The following is a 19,100-nucleotide window of genomic DNA, read 5'->3' as shown; positions in this document are numbered from 1 at the left end:
TAAGATACACTATTTCTATATGTAAGATACGTTCATTAATTCCCTGAGAAGAGAACCTGTCAGTCTCAGGCATCTCCCCAGGCAGCTCCTGCTGCTGAACTGACCAAACTGCTCATAGGTCATTTAAATCATCAGTAGAAACTTCTTGCATGTGCAGAAATGACCAAATAGGACAGGATATTGTGCATAGCTAAGACAGAGGATGTTTTGTACCTACTGTAAGATAATCAGAGACAATAGATGAATCATATGCTGTTGTGGTCACCCAGGACCACAGCCCAGCTGGCTTGTAAGAATCCAGCAACACAACAGTTCAGGGACTCTTGTCTGATACAAGACGCAACTGAAAGGATGGTTGCAACTAAGACTGCCATTGCCACCCAGGCAGTGAGTGGCTGTTCTCCCAGAGATATGATTCCCCATGTGAGTTTTATTGAGGGTTGCTGAGTTTTTTAACATACGCTCTTCCTGTACCCACGCAGCAAGTATAAGGCAAACAAATAAAATGATTCAATACTTCATTTTGGTACTTTTTGATAAGAAAGAAAGGCAGGGGGAGAAAGGCAGAGCAGAAAAAGCAGAGGAAGGGCAGAAACAAAGAATCAAAGAAAGAGAAAGAAACCAGCCAGACAGCCTAACAACCAACCATGAATGGCATCTAGATGAATGTCCAATAATCTTGTAGTGAGGTAACTATGGTGGTATGAGTACATATTGTTTAATCTACCAACATTTTAAGTAACTTTTGCTGTATAATAGATTTCTAAGTCTGCCTCTGGTTAATAAACAAAGATACTTGCTATCAGTTTGCAGATAATGTTTAATCAAAAGTCAACTTTCAAAAAAGTGAAAAAAACCCCATGTGTGTGGCTCTGGGAGAGGAAAGCTGAAGGTTAATTAGAAAGCACTGCACAGTTAAAGAGTCTTTCTGGTACTTTGATCCCTCAGACACTGAGAGAAGGGAGAGCAAGGGAGGTACAAAATCAAGGAATTATGATACTTGAAAGATGTAAAAGGAGTGAAAAGTACAACAATTTCTTCTGGTTCAGATACTCCTTGTTGGTACCCTATGCCAACTTTGGCTCTTTTCTGCATAATTTGCATTTAAGCCTTTTCATATTTGTAGAAAAATCTGTATGTGTATCATATAGAAGTATGTCTGTGCATCTGGATTAAAAACCAAAAGTATGACTGCAGCTTGCTTACTCCAATTAGAATTTAGGTATAATATAGCACAGCTACAGAAGTGAGCAATCACAGTGTGGGTTATGCAGCCTTAGAAGGATCCTGAGTAAATACTTGATCCTGTGTGATCCCATGTTGTGCAGGGCATTAGTAAATGGGAAGTCAATATCTACACCTTGGTTTTCCAGACATCGCTTACAAGGCATTTACCCTTATGCACACTATGTTGCTGCGGTTGCCAGTAAAGAGCTGGTGGAGAATTTGGAACATGCATTTCACATTGCATAAGGGTAAATAACTTTACATAGGAGAGCAGGCCTTCAGCAAAATTAAATCATGAGCTATACACAGTTGTGTGGTGTATTTCCACTTGATCTTGAGTAAAAGAGCAGCTTGGATCACAGCATTACTCATCACCCTGTAGGCCAAGGATCTACACTGGGATGCCAAGGAGCTCCTACTAACTCCAACTGCCTGGGGCAGTGGAGGCTGACGCAGCAGTGGACCTGGTGGCTGCTCTCAGGCTGTGATAGATGGGTAGAGGGGTCTTTCTGTATCCTGGAATCATCAGTGGGTGTTAGGCTGACTAGCAAGAAAATACCTCGTAATATACACAGAACATTCATTTAACACCCTAAATATGAGACGGATACTGGGGATGGAAGTGATGAAGACTTTACTGCCAGAAACCCTGTGAAATCAGTATTTAGCAATTCAAGTAAGTTTGTGTCACTTTCTCCTTAATGCTCTAGGGAATAACAAAGCTGGCAGTCGGTAATTACTTCTGGGAAGGAACAGTTTGAAACAAACTGTTAGAATTTTTTAAGTGAGTTAAAAGAAAGCCTGACAAGTTCAGGACAAAGCATGTACCTCTGAAAGAAGACAAACAGCATATTAAAAAAACTTTGAGTTTCTTATCAGTATTAGATGTGAGAAAGAGTACAATTCCAAAAGCTTGGACAGACAGACCTTACCTGTGCTAGATCTCAGAACTGGCAGCCTTTTCCAATGTGACACATGAAAACATCACACTGCGTCCCTGCTCACAGTCTGGGAGGTGAATGAATATAACCTTTGCGACTTTCATCTCCTTGCAAGCAGACTCAGACTTACACAAACATTTGTGTTAGCGTTAGGGATAAGAGAATAAATCTGAAGTCCTGTGATAAATGTCTCCATGTGAAAACAGCACAGAAAAAAGGGATCTGATTGTTCTTCTACCCCCTTCTCTAGAGAAGTTCCAGCACAGAAAGAATAAAATTCTTGGTTCTGTGCATGTTGAACACCTACACAAGCTTATTTTACAGAAACTTCTCATACAGAAAGTATCGAGTTATGTAAAAAGCAACAGCAAAACAGACTGCTCGTATGCATAACACAACAGATTTTCCCTCTGTTTTTCATGTCTGTATAGATTATGTATCTTGAACAGATGTTGTGACCTTTTTTCCGCACTGCTGCTTTCTGTTATAACCAACTAGCAAGATCTAAAATGACCACTGAATTTCCTGCTGATATTACACAAGAACTATTTTTAATACTGCAAATCTTTCGCATGATTCATGCTAATCAAATCAATTATTATCTCTCATAGAGGGTTGTTTTTTACCTGAAACTGTGTGATCCTTTGGGTCTCTCAGTAGTTTGAGCCTTGCATGAGGGAAAATGTACTGCAGGGGTTTCCCATTTACCTGAGGAACACAAACATGCATGTCATAAAAAGATAAACCAACATCAATTTTATCAATAATTTTAGGCAGCTGAAAGAGAAACAAGCAAACAAACTTATTTCATCCAGGGAAATATCACAACTTCACAATTCAAACACTCCCCAAGTTTCAAGATGCTTGTCAGACTGAGAAATCCTTCTGCAGGGGAATGAAGGTTTGCTTCATTTTGAATATGGCTTTAGTTCTGATTTTTACTTCCAAATGACTAGAAGGTTGTCACTGTCTTCCATAGCTCCTCCTAACATTAATCCTTTGCCCAAGCAATGTTCAAGAGAAGAATGAGATTAAACATAACTTATTATTACAAAACCCTGTTCATACAAACCTAAATGAAATGGTAGTTGAATGTGTAAACAGCCACAAGTTACTGCTTTAGCTTCAGCAAACCCATATATTCCAATGGACATCTTGTTATCAGATTTCAAAAACTTTTCGAAAGATCCAACCTAAATCTTTTAGGACTACATTATATACAAAAATGTGCAACATTTATTTGGGCTGATACTGGAAAGTGCCAAAGCTGAAAGCAATGCATCTCTACAACACGCACTGAATAGCCAGGTTTCCAGCTGGGATGATAGCACTGGTCCCACAATATGGACAAAGGAGGGGCAATGTGGCAGGGACTAACCCACCTGCCAGGGATGATCGCCATCAGCCTTTGCAGAAAGGCAAACAGCTACCACACACTCTCTGTGCCTGCGGTTGTGGTCTTCCAGAAACAAAGCAGAACCCATCCCCTCTCTGCCTCTGCCGTGTTGGTGTCAAGCCTGAGCAGTGCATGCAGATCAGGAGAAGAGAGTGTGACTCCCTGTGACTGCTCCAGGCTGCATGAGTGTCAACAGGATGGGACCTGGGGGGACTAGATTTAAGGAGCTAGTGGGACAGTATTAATCAGTAGGGTAATGCAGCTGTCTGAGTGTATCAGCAGTCTGCTGCCAAGAGTTTATTACTATTATTTGTATTTAAGTAGCACTTAAAGGGATTAAGCTCCTCCTGAACTAAGCACTTCAAAGCCAGTTTCTGCCCTGGAGAGTTTATGATGTTAGTGGATAGCACACAGAAGTGGTGGGAGGGGAAGGAGGGAAGTCAAGGGACTTGCTTAGCTTAATTCCACAGTGAGCAGAAGAGTTTATACAGCTACTGTCGTAATTCATTTTCTTATTCAATGGATGACATTGCATCTAGGAGGCTGAAATCCTCCTGTAACACACTGAGAGCAGTATTGACTGTAATTAATCTTAGACATTAAAGAGATCATGGATTTGATAGTGGACAAGTACTCCAGAATAAATCAGAACATGAGACGAGGCAGACTTTAGGCCTTATCACAGAATTTTGCCAGAACATAAGGTCTAATATTGCCAGAAGTGTATAAAGTGCCATGAGAATTCCATGCTTATTAATGCATATGGACACTGTTATGTTTCTAATGACATTATCAGAAACTCAGCAAGTGTAATTTAACAGTAAAAATAATGCATTTGTCACATGTAGCTTACATACAATTGTAAAATATCTGGAAGAATGCATCCGATTTTATTTTTAATTAAATAAAAAGAAACACAAAATAATGTAATTGAAGACGTGCATGAACGCATTTGAACAGATCCTTAGCTTGGATCTATTTTGGTGGGAGCAATTCAATTTAACTGAAGAACACTGCATTTCATAAACTTCAATTCACATTTTTTTTAAATTGCTGTATCTTATCTGTTTTTAGCAAGATTTGTTTTTTGAATAAATAATAATCCAAGAATATTCAATGCTATATTGTACATGATTGCTGACAAATATTTCTGAAAATATAGAGAGTCTCCTACTTTAGTCTATTACTTCCTCATTACGTTCACTTCCAGAATTTTATGATAAGTCTAAATCCTGGTGATTAGTACAGGTATGAATAAAAGCATTAAAGTTTATTAGTATTCAGGGTAGTATATTATTTTTTATTGTTTGCGGGAATCAGTACTTAAACTGAACATGTCATTAGGCGTTTACTTTCAGAATGTTATGTGTCTAAAAGTGGCAGAATAAATAGGAAGAAACATCATTGCTGTAAACAGATAATGCAAAAAAGAACAGTTAAATTTTTTTCTGGATGATTTAGTTGTAGATTTGAAAACCTTTAGAACACAAAATATTTTGTATTTCCAATTGTTCACATCTTCTACCTTTCACTAAAGCTGATTTCACCTGGTTATATGCCAGGAAGCCCTTCTATCTGATTATTCAGCTGGTAACTCAGCAGGCCCTTGGGGGTTTCATCTCAGTGAGTTAAATGAGTATAAAGCTTTTCCTCCAGGAATTAAAGCTCTGGTCACGTGTTTTGTGTTATAAGTCAGATCAAAGCCCTTCCAGAAGTTGGAGTAAATGGCAAATAAATGTGCTGAGGTTTTCTGACACTGTTACAGAAAACCAGTTTACATATACACTCTATTTTCCCTTTGTTGTCTTTACATGTTTTGTCTGATAAAGAAACTCTATGGAAGCCTCATATAAGGGAACTTTATAAGGTAAAGAGGACAATTAAGAAGAAAAAATTTCTTTAGTGCTGTAATTAAGAAACAAAATGCATAAAGTGCATTTTAGTATTCTGGGCAAAGTCCATAGTAACAGCTATAACGTATTAACTGGTCTTTGGATCAGGTCATCAAAGCCACTGTAATTTCTGGTTTTAAATGGTGCTGCACCTCCTCTTCCATCAATATCTTATACAGGGCCTGAAAGGTGAATCTCAGCGGCTACTCCTTGTTGTAATCCTTTAGGAAATACAGTCTTCAAGAGAAAATTTACCTGAGTTAGGTATCCAAGAACAAGATGGTGGATGTCAAGCTGATGGGTTACACATTATCTGTTTAATTTCTGAATATCTGAATATCTGCATGGTACTTGCATGACAGCACAAGGCCTGTGGAAGAGGGCACCAAGAATTTCCATAGCTAAGGTAATCCTGCCCCCTTTGAATCACTGCATCTCCTCTGTGCAGAGCACAAATGTCAAGTTCTCTAGGAATTCTAAAGGTGGAAAGTTCTCTCTCCTGATAGATCCCTGATGATTTTGATATTCTGCAAAAGTATTAAAGAAAAGTTTAACAAATACATTACACTAGATTTGGAAATATCCTATTTCTCATTATATTTCCAGAGAATCTGAATTAGAAAATGCCTTCTTCCCTCAAGCTTCAAACAGAGAAACCAGTATACTACAAATTAGAATGAAATCTCCTTGCTAGTTGGAAAGCAGTCAAAACTAAGCAGGATGGACTTGAAAAATGTGGAACAAAAGTTTGCAGGTAGCCCTCTAGATCTCTGTCACAAACAGTAATTTCTCACTTTAACCCCTGTCTTCACCTCATGATTCATTTTTTCATAATCTCTAATATTCAGGTGCCCCTTGAAAGGCATGGCTTAAATTTCAAGTGAGTGGTACAGACCCATGAACCAAGGCAAGCATTTATTTTTTGAGGGCCTTTAGAAATGGGGGATTAACATTCAAAAGGTTGCATCTCTAGAGCCCTTGATTTCTTTTTGTGATTAGAAAACTGTTGCCAAAATGAACTGTTGACAATACACTCGTATTATGATGAGTCTGTGATTTTATTATTTATTTAAAAGATCCACCTATGATCACTGGAAGTTCTGTCTTTAAAACCCCTCACTGTGAAGCTACTTATCTGCTGTTAATATACTCTCACTGTCCATCTCCTTGTAACGATCTCTTACTCGCCCGGCACCTCCTCTTACTGCTCCTTCCAACCTGTTAGAAACAGCCAGTTTAGTTCAGGATGTACGAATGATTTTCACAGAAAATAATAACAAAAAAAGCCTTGATGTTTGGAGATTTAAAGAAGTTGCTGGTCAACTGGCAGTGACTAAGCAAACTGTTGAGGTCAACAGGAAATCACTAAGAAATTTGCAATAGATTATGTATTGATGAGGTTTAAACCATGTTTACTCTCCTTAGGCCGGCAGTTCAGAATTGCTATATTGGGAAGCAGCTATTAAGATACTAAACTGTACTGCAATTTAATGTGATTTGAGAATACTGTGTAGCTCCACAGAAGTTGCTATAGAAACAAATATATTTTAATATTAATAATACAGTATGTGCACTTAATCCGCTAGGTTATACAAAATCCATGGAAACCTGAAAGTTCAGGGTTGTCATTCCATTGCATTCTTGCTTCAAAAGTACAGCATTGTGCTGTATTTATTACCTTTAATTGTAAAAGCTCTCTGAGATAAGCAGTTATGATTTCATGTAGTAAGGAAATTGATATTTCACACACGTAAAACAAAACCTTCTGGAATGCAAATATCTTAGGGGTTAGTAAAATATTCACATTTTTTATAAAGGAGAAAATACAAATGGCAAATTTACAGCCAATAAATGTGTTTGGAAACATGGACTAATACATTAGAAGCAGATTAGTACTACTGATGCGAATAGTTCCTTTTGTGGCTGGTTTGTGCTCAGTATGGGATATTAAAGAAGTTGCAATGGCTTAATTATTATGCTAACTTGGAAACTGTCCTCTTAACCGATTTTAGGAAAGCCCCTTCGACAGAGAAAGCTCTGGGAAAATGTGGACCTGTTCAGATGGTCTGGATGAAGAATCCAGCCATTTCATTATGCTTGGACACAACAGCTCTCTGTGCAGAACTGAGTTGTGGATACAGGCAGGAGACAGACAGCATGGGACAATGAATTCAGTAACTTTTATGCTACAGAAGAGACAGGGCTGAAAAAGCCTCTACAGAGAGTTTACTTTGCCTCGGCATACTCATTGGCCTGAAAATGGTTTATTTTTCTTGAGAGCTTTAAAATATAATGAATGGTAAAAAAATAGAAATGTTAACACCAGTTTACTTGCTTCTATTGCTAAGTGTTTTACTTTCAGAATTCAGTGTGGAGCTAGTGAAACTTTCTTAAACAGCTCTGACCCTTTTTATCTTTTATTAAAGTAATTCAATTTCTGAATGCATCTGAAAATAGTTGAGTTTTGTTTTTTTTTTTAGTTATCTCAAAAAAGTGTTTACTGAAGGTATTTAACATACACAAGCTCTGAGTAACATTTTGACAAAGCAGATAATGCAGAGTTGGTGAGACCTGGCATTTCTCTCTTCTGCAGATACACTGGTACTCTTTCATACCAGTGGGTGAATGATGGTAGCTAACCTGGATGGAAACAGATGAAGATGGAACTGATGTAAAGCTGCTCCTTCCACAACACTTTTCTTCTGCAGAGGCTTTACACAGCACCACATGGAATCAGTTACTGTTTCCCAGGAGGAAAGCTCTGAAGCTGTGACCATTAAATACATTTTACCAACCACCTCCATATCACAGAGCTCAGGATAAGAGTAACCATTTTGGAAAAAAACTGATTTTCAAGGGAAATTTTTAATTTTGCCTCATGATGCTGTAGTGGCCAAATACAATGGTGGATGCTTGGAATAATGCATGTTTCTCGTGAGGATTTAACTGCTCAGATAGACAGCTTTTATCTCTTGACAGTGATATTAAAAGCTGTGAAGACTCTAAAATATCCTTTATCCTGCAATAAAGTTGTTTTATAGAGTGAGTTATTTGAATAGATACTTGTAAAACTTGTAAAACCCTCTTACTCAAAAAGAAATAGATAGGCTCAGTGCAGCCTGGGCTACATAAATCTCAATATATGCTAAACTAGAGATAGAAAAAAATAGTAAAAATAAAAACAAATGACATCTTGTATTGCAAGATATTTGAATGTTTACTTCATAAAATCCACATCCTTATTTCATGAAACCTACATTCTATTGCCAAATATCATTAAAAATCCTCACCAGCAAAAAAGGTTTTGAAGGTTGCATGACAACAGGATATTCCTGTTTCTATGTTATCTGAGGAATTAACATGAGCAGTATAAGCTATTAAGTACCACAAAGGGGCTATGCAATTCCTTCTCTTGCATGCATTGCATTTCACAGAAAATAGAGTATAAAATGATAACTGCAACAATCAAGTGAAGACCTTAAAGATTTGAAATATATAAGCTTCATTAATATAAAAAAGATATGTCATGGAATACAAAAGTGACCTAGACTTCAAAGTCAGCAAGCTTGAAAACAGAATATGGTATTTTTAGTTCTCACTGTCATAAATGAAACATTCTAATTATTAGATTGATAAAGTCTTCTTGCTGATTTATTCAGTAATTGATCACACAATGTTGGGATTATACTGGTCAACTAAAAGTGGGAACAAATGTTAGCAAGATAAAGCAACTCTTTTCCTTAAACTACTAAAAGAAGTGTTTGAATTTGGATGGGATAAAGCTGATAAGGTAAATGGGACTGTTGGGCTTTTTTTTAAATAGGAATAGCGAATGTATACATAGTTCTGGTTGGCAGATTAACTGCTTTCAGATATGTTTCAAAAATCAAAAGACAACCTGCAAAATTAATACTGAATTGTAGACGAATATCACTGTAATTTCATGATCAAATCGTGATGACAAATACAGGTTCAACAGCACTTCAGTTGAATGCAGATGGAATTTGATTAAACCTGTACTCCCTGCACTTGTACAGTATGATTAAATTGTCAAACATTTATACAAGTAAAAGCACGGCTTACTTGACAGCTTATTTGATCTTGGTGCTGACTTGGTGGTCGAGAGTGGGACAACTTCTCTGGCAGCCTTCTGTCAAGGGGATGTCCATTCTCCAAACGAGACTCTCTGGGCTTGTCAAACCAATCTGTTTCTTCACGACGGAGATGATAGGCTTTGAAAACCAAGGACAGGTCAAATGTTCTGATCCAGTGGTGGGCAAAGGGCAATAATGTGCATTGTGCATAGCAAACATGCATAGTGGTTACCAATCGGCCATGCAGCTAATGCAAAGTTACAGGTGAGACTTGAGACATTGAACTGAGGCATAATTTAGCTGTAAGTGATACAGCAAAGTGAGAAGATTCTGTTCATGTCAAAACTGGTATTAAATACCAGAAGAAACCCACTGCTCAGCGCTATAGCCTTTTCCTCCCTTCTGGCAGCTCATAAACACACTGCAGATTTCACACACGTCTAAAATGTTTGATGAAAGAAATTAGTCAAATTAGTTACTTTGCAGTAGGCTAAGTGAATAAAAAAAACCCAAACAACGGCAAAAAAACACAAAACCCCAAAACCAACCCTCAAACCCAATCTCCATTAATTTCCAAACTTCTGAGCTGAATATTGTTCAAAATATTTTTGAAAAAATCTAGAACTATTTATAAGAAAAACTGAGACTCCTTTATAAAATCAGTATCATCCCAAATCAAAGAAGATATGAAGCCATCTATACTCTTTGTAATTCTAAGCAGAAATATTGCAAGTGTTCTTATTTTGAATTCCATCCCCCAATATTGCAGTATGACCTTTATGCATGGAAAGTTAGCCAGAATGTTCTTTCTGCAATGATTCTGTAAAACTAATGTTCTTATATTTGGAACAGTTTTAAACATGTATAAAATCTAATGTGTTAGACACACTATTGGGATCATGTAATACCGCTTCATTGAAATCTGTTTTGCAAATACACATATTCACGTCTACTGACTATTGATTGGGCCAATTGACAGGTTTCACTCCACTGGGATCAGAATCAGCTCCTATGTATTTAATAATATTTCCACTATACAACATACAGATTTTTATCTATGTTGGCCATCAGTGACAACCGAAACAATGTGCACTCAATTAGACTGTGATGAATGTTTGAATTTTATGCTTTAATAAGCAAGATAAATTTGGAATTCAGAGAAAGACAGTATTTTCATCAAAACCACCAAAAATTGCAAACCTTAAATAAGGTCAGTTGTTGCTATAGTAACAAGAGTGAACACAATTGTTGCATGACATAGAAGAGAATTTAAAATGAAAAATAGTGGTATGCATAATCTTCTCTATTTAGTTATTAAAGTAAACATAATCTAGATGGTTTAACAAATAATTAGAAAAAAGTTTAATGGGAGAAAAATAAAAAGTTGTGTTTTTTCATTACTATTTTATTGAATTTCTCCCAAAAAAGAACTAATATATATGCATGATTTTTAAAAAAATATATTTTTGTATATTCTGTATTAGGACTTTAGACAGTTCTTAATCTTGATTCAAATATTATGCAGTCCCTTCCTTACTGTGCATAAATTCAATGTAATACAAAATGGTTTGAAAATATTACTTAGATCAGCATACATGAATTAAATAGAAATGTTATTAAAGGTTGACGCTTGTCTGGCTAGTTATTAATTGGTCTCAATACACCATTATGATTTAATATGCAAATCCTTTATGCTTTACACATTTATGCCAATTGACTAGTGCCTGCAAGTAGCAGGCTGGTTCATAACTCATCCGGACTTAACTTCTTACTGAGGCATACAAGAAGAACCTAATGCATTTTCCTGATTTCAGATACTAATGCTGACTATCACAATCTGTGTCATTAGCTAAGCCGTCATTTCCTCCTGGTTCAGTTGAAGTAACTTCTGCTGGATTTCTTCTTTTGAAAAGCTAGTACATGTAGAATCCCACCCTCCAGCTCAGACCAGCCTACTTCTTTATCAAACTATGATGAATGTGAGCATTTTATATGAAACTTTAAAAGTTATGTATGTTTGTGTATATAGACACACGCCACACTCACATATACATGCACACAGAATTGGTTTTGGCTTGATTAGTTAGGATTTTTTTCAGCTGGAAACCGGAGAACAGCCAAGACGAATCACTGACAGTCTTGGAGGATACATCGTCTTTTCTGAGACTAACAATATGCAGCCAGATGGTTCCACCTGTAAAAAACTCCTGCTGGAGTCAATAATGTCCCTTGCTGTTAATCACACACAGTTTAACAAGGTGAGATTGAAACTCCAGGCTCTGGAGTCCAAGAAACTTGATCAGAGAAATAATAGTAATCACTCTAAATCCCACAGATGAAAAATCACAAGGGGTCAACTGTGTTGATGTCTTGATGTCTTCATATCTCAATTTTAAACTTCTGAATTTAGAAGAATTGTTGAAGTAGAATTGACAATTTAGCATGTAAAGAAGAAAAACCCTTTAGGTGAAATAGGGTACATTTTATACATTTTATATTTTCTCAGCAGAGACTACTTAGATTCATAAAATTGAGTACTAGCTTCAGCATCCTTGAAAATTATTATTCAATATAACAATTATTAATATTTTGTGGAAACTGCGGCAGCTGTGGTGTTAATAAAGAGCTGTTTGCTGGATCAGAGCTTTCACGGTATTAGGAACCCTGAGAAAATACCAGGTGTTTCAAAACCTCAAAACACTAGTTCTTTTCAATGGGAAGCTCCGGATCTTGTGCTCTTTTGCCACTAAAGCTATTTTTTTAACCTGTTGAAGTTTGGAATCCTATTGTAGGTACTACTTAGGTGCTGAAGCATGGTTTTAAGATTTGTTGTGGTATGTAAGTGTACCTAGTGAAAAACAGAAGGTTTGGCCTCAAACTTGTTTCAATTCTCTTCTGGTATTTATTATGAAAAGTTACTATTAAAAAAAAAATTAACAGAAAGTCAAGCATATCTCTCAATTTGAACCAAAGAAAAACAATTTAAACTTAATACCTTGGCTTACATTAATTTTTAAAAGTCTCTAAAGATGAAAATTCAAGCTTTAGCACAAAAAGAGGTTTCCTAAGATAGCGCTTAAGACTGATTTCTTTTAATGAAATCTCACCGACACCATCCAAGAACTGTCCACTGTCACGACACTAAGAGCAAAGTACTGCCCAGATAATAGAAGGTCATATCCTTCTGAAGAACTGTAATAGTTTCTTTGGAACATTTTTTATCTTACATCCGAATTATATGAATGTTTTTCAATTCAAGTTACTTGCTATTATACAGCATATTTGGAAATAATGTCATGACGTGTTTTGATTTCCCAAGACTTTACGTAAAATGGTGCAAAAATAAGATACTTATAAAGAAACAAAAGCCTGATAGAAAGTAGAAAAATATTGCTAAAAGTGGAAGCCCTGGTATTCAGGGACATTCATTCTAATAATGAATATGTGAATTCAGTTAGAATACTTCTAAAAGAGTGTAACTAATCAGAGACTAATTTAAAACTAAAACATGTTCAACCTAAAATGTAACATGTATTCCTTGTACAAATATATAACAAACATAATGCACTGTAGTACAGAAATAGAATTCGCTACACCCTGTTTATCTGTGGTAGAATAGCACCAAATAGACATTTTTTGGTGCAGTTGGGTTGTCCTTAGTTTTCAGGAGGAAAAATCCTGTGTCTCACAATGTGACCCTAGGATGACAAGTCGAGTTGAGACAAGGTAACACCTACTTAAGAAGGATATGAATTGCAACTTATGGAGTTCCTCTCAATTGCCTTCAGATTTAGTTAGAGTACTCTGTGTGCTAAGAATTTAAGAACAGTGAAAACACAAGCTTCTGATAAAAAGCTGATGATCCTGAATCCTCCATGAAATACAGACAGGGTTGTAAATATCTAAGAAATAAGAAAAGAAACTTACAGAACAAAACTTTTCAATATATTGTAGTATCAAGGAAGGCACATATATTCAGTTTTCTAATGCTTATGAAAGATTCAGCATATGTAAAAAAAGCAATAATGCGATAATGAACATGGAGGTTAATATAAACCTGAAAAATAAACCATACTACTTCATAATCATGCTAATGTGTCTTTTGAGACAATCATTGCCATTTACAGACAATATAGCGCATGCAAAGTCTCTTTTATTGTGCAGTAATACACATAAGAAAAAGTTAAGGGAGCGCATACAATTTTGAACATCTTAATTTCATTTTCTTTCAAACTGTCTTTATGATTTTTAAACAATTTAGAATATATTAAGTCTGAACTGACTCAAACAAAACTGATACATAACTTGCAGTTATTTAGTACTCAACATTAGATTTAACATTCTGCTATACTTATTCAGAAGAAACATTTTTAATCGCACCACTTATAATACATCAGAAAGGCTCCTTTTGTGAACCTAAGTGAGATAAACTTTTGTGCTTATTTGGCAGACATGTTCTAGGGGGTGCATATAAAATAAGCTATGCTGCATAATCCATCATTGGAAGTAAAATACTTTATGCAAGTTTATTGAAGGATGAGATTGTCTTGCACCATCCAGAGGACAAGTTATCTTACATCATCACAATTCTGAATGCACAGAAGTTCACGTGACTGGATGCTTTCAACAAACCATACGTAGAATGTTATTTTCCTATCACATTGAGCTCTATATGGTTCTAACATACAATATGTACTTAATGAACATACTATTTCTATATAAACGCACATCTAACGTGGTGCATCGGGAGATGGAATTATCAGTTCTTGAATTCTATTATGAAATTTCATGCAAATAAAATTTCTAGAGTTTTTTAGAGATTTGGGAGATCATTTCCAAATCCCGACAAAAACTATTGCAAATAAGTTCAATGATCCACAGTCACTGGAAAAGGCTCCACAGAAAGACTGATGGTAGGGTCTGTATTGTACATGGAAATTTCTACACAACATCCTTAGAAAAGTAGACATCAACAAGTGAAAAGGAAAATCCACAAGCAAACCAAAGAGAAAGCAAATCAACAACAATATAGTAAGCATGCTAGAATAGCTTAACAACATCCAGAAACTGATGTAAGGGTAAAATAAAAAATATCAAATTAAACAAGACAAATCAAACCCCAAAAATATAGATACACAGAAGATGCACCAAGGAACAGAAAAAAGAATGAGTCTTTGAAGTATAACAAAAATTAGACACATGCATAGAAATGAGGATTTGCGTTATGATAGTAAGATACCAGTCTGAGGCCTAATTTACCTTCACTGTCTGACATTGCATGCTGGAAGTCATCCATGATGAAGGCTATGTCTCGATCATAGCCTCGAGTCCGTGACTCCTCCCTCATATGTTGCTGGACCTCAGGTAATGAATGGCTCGATCCAAACTGGTCCCTGGTATCTGCAGAAATTGGTGGCAAGGGTCCAGCTGCTGCTCTTGCCATTCCCATTGGCTGGCCAACAGGACTTAGTGGGCTCTCCTCCTCTGAGTTCTGTGCTACTATAGGGATCCTTCCCCTGCTTTGGCTAATAGGTAGACTGGTGGGTTTAGTTCTTCCAGAAGGTGCAGCATGGCTAAAGGAAACATCTAAGGGTTCAGCTTCTTGGGCTTTCAGTCTTAAAGAAGAACTAGAAGAATCCCTTTTCAATGACAAATCAAGCCCATACACTGAGGAGGGTCTAGATGAGGGCCTAGATCTACTACCACTGCTGTAAGACTTGTCTGAATCATCTTGTAATGTGGATCTCATTGTTGGACCTAGTGCAGTCCCAAGGCCTGCTCCAATAGATGAAGTCAGTGCTGGCCCCATGTATTTCTGTTGGTCAGTGATGTTTTTTCTAAGGCCAAAAGTGATATCATCCTGAAGAAGCCTTGCCCTAGTAGTAATTCCCCCAAGTGTTGAAGTGCTAGAAGTCATATAGCTTGAATAGTCAGGCTCAAGGTCTCTGCTTTCTTGGATAGGTGAAAACTTTGTTAGTTTGGGATCTATCAAAGCTTTCTTGTGTTTTGACTGCTTCTGGTAAAGGAGGGCTGCTGGGAGCTGCTTAGCAGCCTGTTTCTCAAGAGTAAGCCTACCTATACTGTATTTCTCAGATTTTGGAAAATGCCTGTAGCTGCCCTCTGCGTGGTAATACTGTGACAGGCCAGCCAGATGATCAAGACTTTCTGCACCCCTACGGAACTCTTGTTTTATCTGGTGTTTCAGAAGTTTGAGCTCATAAGGGTCCTCCATTGGATCTTCATCAGCTTTAACATAGGAATGTAACCTAGAAGAAGTCTGCAGTGGTGCTAGGAAGTCTGACACTTCTTGTGCTCTCCTGGCTTCAGTTGTGCGAAGCAGACGATCTGTTTTGGTCAGATCTTTCTCATGGAGGCTAAAACTGGAACCAAGTGCTCCTGTTCCTTTAGTAAGTTCTCCTATATCATCAATCAGCACATAATTTCGGGGTGTATGGTGGTGGTCTATATCTGCATAGAATGAATCTGCAGATATGCTTGATATAGGGCTGCTTGCTATGCTGTTTCTCTCATCTAGCCCTATCCTTAAGTCCAAGGTAGAGTATTTACTGCCCAGCTGGGAAACTGCATAATTATTGTCAGTTGAAACTGGTGCTATCATGAGAGGCTGATTTCGAATTACATCATAGTTTGTTGTTATCTTAGGCTCCAAATACAATGTAGCTTGTCTTGGCTTTGGCTGTATTACCATCATCTGTGATGGGAGTTGATATGACGGCTGTTGCGATGGTGGAGGTTGAGCCTGTGGAGTATAGGACATAGTAGCTCCTGTCTGGAAAGCTGTCTGAGTTTGATAGGGTGAAACCTGCTGGTGATACAAAGGCTGCTGTTGTTGGTAATGTGATTGCTGTGTGAACTGAGTTGGTGCTTGAGTTGGCAGGGCAGGAGATGAATACTGATATTGAGCATACGGGCTTGTAGCAGGGGCAAACTGTGTTTCTGGCTGGGTTTGTGGTGGCATAAACTGGTTAAATTCTGTCTGGGGTGCAGTACGTGGTCTTTCCAAGCCATGCTGAGTTTCTATTCTGCTTGACCTAGTATTATTAACTTCACTGTCTGACATATAATCACGTTCTTCTGCTACTCCTTGGAGATAGGCACGCTCTCTCTTTTCCCTTTCTTTTAGTAAGGCTTCTTTTCTCCTATTAATACCCATTTCCAAGTATCTCAGTTTGGCATCTATTTCTTTTTCCTCCTCATCTAGCTCTGCTTGCTTTTTCCTAAGCTTGGCTGATTCACGTTCGACCAGATCCAATTCCCTGTCTATATCCTGAAGAATTTTGGCTCTGGCCATAGTGTTGGTCCTACAAATCCTTCTCCGTGAAACTGATCCCACAGAAGTATATGGTGACTGAGTTCCTGCTGTTGCTTCCTCTGGAGGTGGGTTGGGCAGAGTCCTCTTCACCTTCTTTTGAGTGCCTGATGGAGTTATGCTTGAAGAACCTTTTGCCTGCAACAAAAGAAACAAGACTGAATCACTGTTCTGGAGGCTGATGGCAAATTAAGAAGTGGTTTAATTTTTTTTTCATGGTATGGCTTTATATCTTAACCACACACTTTCTCTAACTGACAGGAAAGCTTGTGGCATCTGTGAATAAGCAGCAGAAAATGGCATGAAAAAAATGCCATCAACCTGCTAAAGGTCAGGAAGATAACCAATCTAACGAAATAAGGGTGTCACACACTAAGACTTTGTTTAGCCTAAGATTGAAAAGTCACCTTTATATTCCTGAACCTGAATTGACTGCAATTAAAAAGCTTTTTATTTTCATATGCTTATACAGGAACATATACAGTGCATGTGAGTGTGGGAGGGGAATAAATATAGGCCTATGCATCTTCCTTTTATATAACATTTGATAGAAAAATATACGTATAATTATAAATGTACATATATTCATATTCATATATAAATATGCATACAATCTATACAATCAAATAGAAGTCTCTGAGCCAGACACTAAGTGCATACTAAGCAGCTACAACTTGTACTGAAATCCAGACACCAAAGGAGGACTTTCTGGTGCCAACACATTTGGTACAACAGATAGTTCTGGGTCAATGTTGTAAATTTTGCCTCACCTCTGCTGCTACACACCTGTTTTCAGGGAAGATTCTTGGGCTTTACAAAAGTGGTACGCACTTTCTTCAGTTCATTGAAGACTTTCTTAACTGAAATGTGTTCCAGTTCCAATGCTACAGTTTAAAACTTAAACTTAAACTTAAAAAAAAAAGTTAAGCAGCATGAAAATATAAGAACCTAGTTCAGTCCAGATGTCCAGGCTTCCCCACAGTTAATGGTGGAAGTGTGATTCATCCTGATCTAGGGGAAGTATTTACCTTAGGCTGATAAGTCATTTTTTGGAAGTGCCTATCTCTCTCCATCAACTAAGAAAGTAGGCATTGCAACTGTTTCCTACAAATTTTGCCTTAGTAAAGGAAAAGAGGCTGACCTATCCACATACTAAAAATTAACACCTCAGCCATCACAGAATGCAGCTGTGTTAACAGCAAAATATGGAAACACTTTAGTACAGTTTAATGAGCAAAGTAAAAAGAATATTAACCAACTTAAGTCTTCTGCCTCTGCAGACAAGGATGGCACTTTAGTAAGCATTAACTGTTATTAATTAAACATTTGATTTCTTCTGAAATAAATGCTACTTCACTCAGATAAAAAGTTAACAAGATTAATTTTAATTAGGAGTTTATAAATCACTATTTTTTCTGTTTATTCTAATATGTTGTCAACGAATGGTAAAAGATTTTAGAAAGTGTTGACAACCCTCTTTTGCTGCTCCTCTGTTGCCTAACCTTAGCAAATCACAACAATCAACACATCATTTGTCATAGATCTTTAAAGAAACATTCACTACCTTTTCAAGTGTCATTTAAGCTCTTTTCATCCTCTTCATCTAAATTCCATCAACTTTTGCATGTTTCAGATTTCAATAAATGCAATTTAATTTCATTTTCAGCTTCCCATGGCCATTTCCCAAACCCATGTTGTGCCAACAAATCAAAGAAACTAATTTTCTCTTGCTCAGTGTGTACTTATAATCAAAGACAAATTAATCATCTACAGTAGGTCTGGTTGGCTAATAATTTATATTGTAAATTCCGTGCAATACCACTGCTATTTCCCCCTCCCAAGCTGAAAGAGCAATCACAGATGGTGAAGCAGTCACAGATGGTCACTGGTATTGGAGAAGAGCTATTAATAACACACTCATTAAAAGGTCTATAATACATATGGAATTATTATTTTCAGATGACAGTTAAGTTGCTGATGAATAAATCCCAGAATCAGCTTAGAACACATTTTATAAAAAAACCAAAATGAAACAAAAACAAAAATCTTGGTTTTATATCTTTGTCTACATATAAAGAAACTCAGACTAATAGATAGTACAGGAAGATGTACCACTTGCTTTTGAAAAAGTATTGATAACCTCTAGTTCTCAGCTGCTCTTATCACAAAAGGCAAGTCTTAATTATTTTTACTTGATTTTATACTGGACTAAGAAAAAAA

The 19,100-nt window shown here is 36.9% G+C and overlaps 1 protein-coding gene across 9 annotated transcripts in view; it reads right to left on the bottom strand.

Moving 5' to 3' along the window:
• Positions 1-19,100, bottom strand: part of PCLO (piccolo presynaptic cytomatrix protein) — a 351,165-nt gene that overhangs the window by 132,803 nt on the left and 199,262 nt on the right. For 8 of the 9 annotated variants that reach the window (XR_003990563.1, XR_003990564.1, XM_030479514.1 and 5 more), the window contains exons 7-9: positions 14,810-17,018; positions 9,540-9,688; positions 2,795-2,876 (exon numbers count right to left, since the gene is read on the bottom strand). Coding sequence is in view for 7 of the 9 variants with exons in the window: in XM_030479514.1 (XP_030335374.1) it covers positions 2,795-2,876; positions 9,540-9,688; positions 14,810-17,018 (2,440 nt within the window). In the remaining 2 variants the exon portion in view is untranslated. The other variant, XM_030479520.1, reaches the window with a different exon arrangement.

This window comes from Strigops habroptila, chromosome 3 (genome assembly GCF_004027225.2).
Source record: "Strigops habroptila isolate Jane chromosome 3, bStrHab1.2.pri, whole genome shotgun sequence".
In the NCBI taxonomy this organism is placed as follows: domain Eukaryota; kingdom Metazoa; phylum Chordata; class Aves; order Psittaciformes; family Psittacidae; genus Strigops; species Strigops habroptila.
Note: the sequence above shows the minus strand (reverse complement) of the source record. Positions and strands in the feature narration are given on the sequence as shown.